Source organism: Helobdella robusta, assembly GCF_000326865.2.
Source record: "Helobdella robusta unplaced genomic scaffold HELROscaffold_456, whole genome shotgun sequence".
Classification (NCBI taxonomy): Eukaryota; Metazoa; Annelida; class Clitellata; order Rhynchobdellida; family Glossiphoniidae; genus Helobdella; species Helobdella robusta.
The window spans coordinates 2298-3221 of record NW_008705121.1 but is presented as its reverse complement, the minus strand read 5'-3'; the positions used below and the strand labels follow the sequence as shown (position 1 = coordinate 3221).

Sequence of the window (924 nt, the reverse complement as noted above, 5' to 3'; positions counted from 1 at the left end):
ACAGCCAACTATCCAACCAACCAGACAGCCAGCCAACAAATCAAACAACCAACTAACCAACCAACCAGACAACCAACCAATCATCCAACCAACCAAACAACCAACCAAACAATCAACCATTCAATCAACCAACCAACTATCCAACTAACCAGACAACCAGCCAACAAATCAAACAACCAACTAACCAACCAACCAGACATCCAACCAATCATCCAACCAACCAATCAACCAACCAGTCAATAAACCAATCAATCAATCAATCAACCTCATTACATCCTGGATTGTCTGGTAATTCTACAGCACTCGCGTGTAATGGTACACCTGTATTGACTGGTTGCAATATCGCTTTGTCGCCCAACATTACCTGCATTTGTATGTGTGTGTGTGTGTGTGTGTGTGTGTGTGTGTGTGTGTGTGTGTTTGTATGTATGTTTGTATGCATGTTTGTATGCATGGTTGTATTTTTTTGTATGTTTGTGTGTTTTTATGTATATATATATATATGTATGTTTGTGTGTTTGTATGTATGATTTATTTTGCATTTCGGATAAACGCCAGTTTTTTATTTTTTCGTCCTCATGGAGTTATTACTTAATACAGCTATGCAAATATACATACAAAACAACTAGACAAACAAACAAACATACAAAAAGATACAAACATTATCTCCAACGCTCCGCAGTTTGTAGAATGGTTGTATATATATCCAAGACCCCTCGTTCCCAGATAGATCGAGATACAGACGTATCGCATTTTTTTCTAACAGTGCTGGCAGGCGGTTGTTGATGGTCAGGTATTTGTTGCTTTTTAAATGCAGTAGCTGTTGTATTTTGGGGTATTTGTTGTATTGTTTTGTATTGCGTATCTCATATTGTATATATTTTATGTATATTTTTATTAGGTTGCTGTTTATTTATTAATGTA

At 36.4% G+C, this 924-nt stretch overlaps 1 protein-coding gene across 1 annotated transcript in view; it reads right to left on the bottom strand.

Annotated features, from left to right (window-relative positions):
- Positions 1-256: 256 nt before the first annotated feature.
- The window catches only part of HELRODRAFT_92740 (hypothetical protein), a gene marked incomplete at both ends in the record, with an annotated part of 1399 nt that continues 731 nt past the window's right edge, over positions 257-924 (bottom strand). Inside the window, 2 exons of the mRNA XM_009026198.1 lie at positions 257-364; positions 662-905. Coding sequence (XP_009024446.1) covers positions 257-364; positions 662-905 — 352 coding nt within the window. The remainder of the gene's footprint in view (positions 365-661; positions 906-924) is intronic.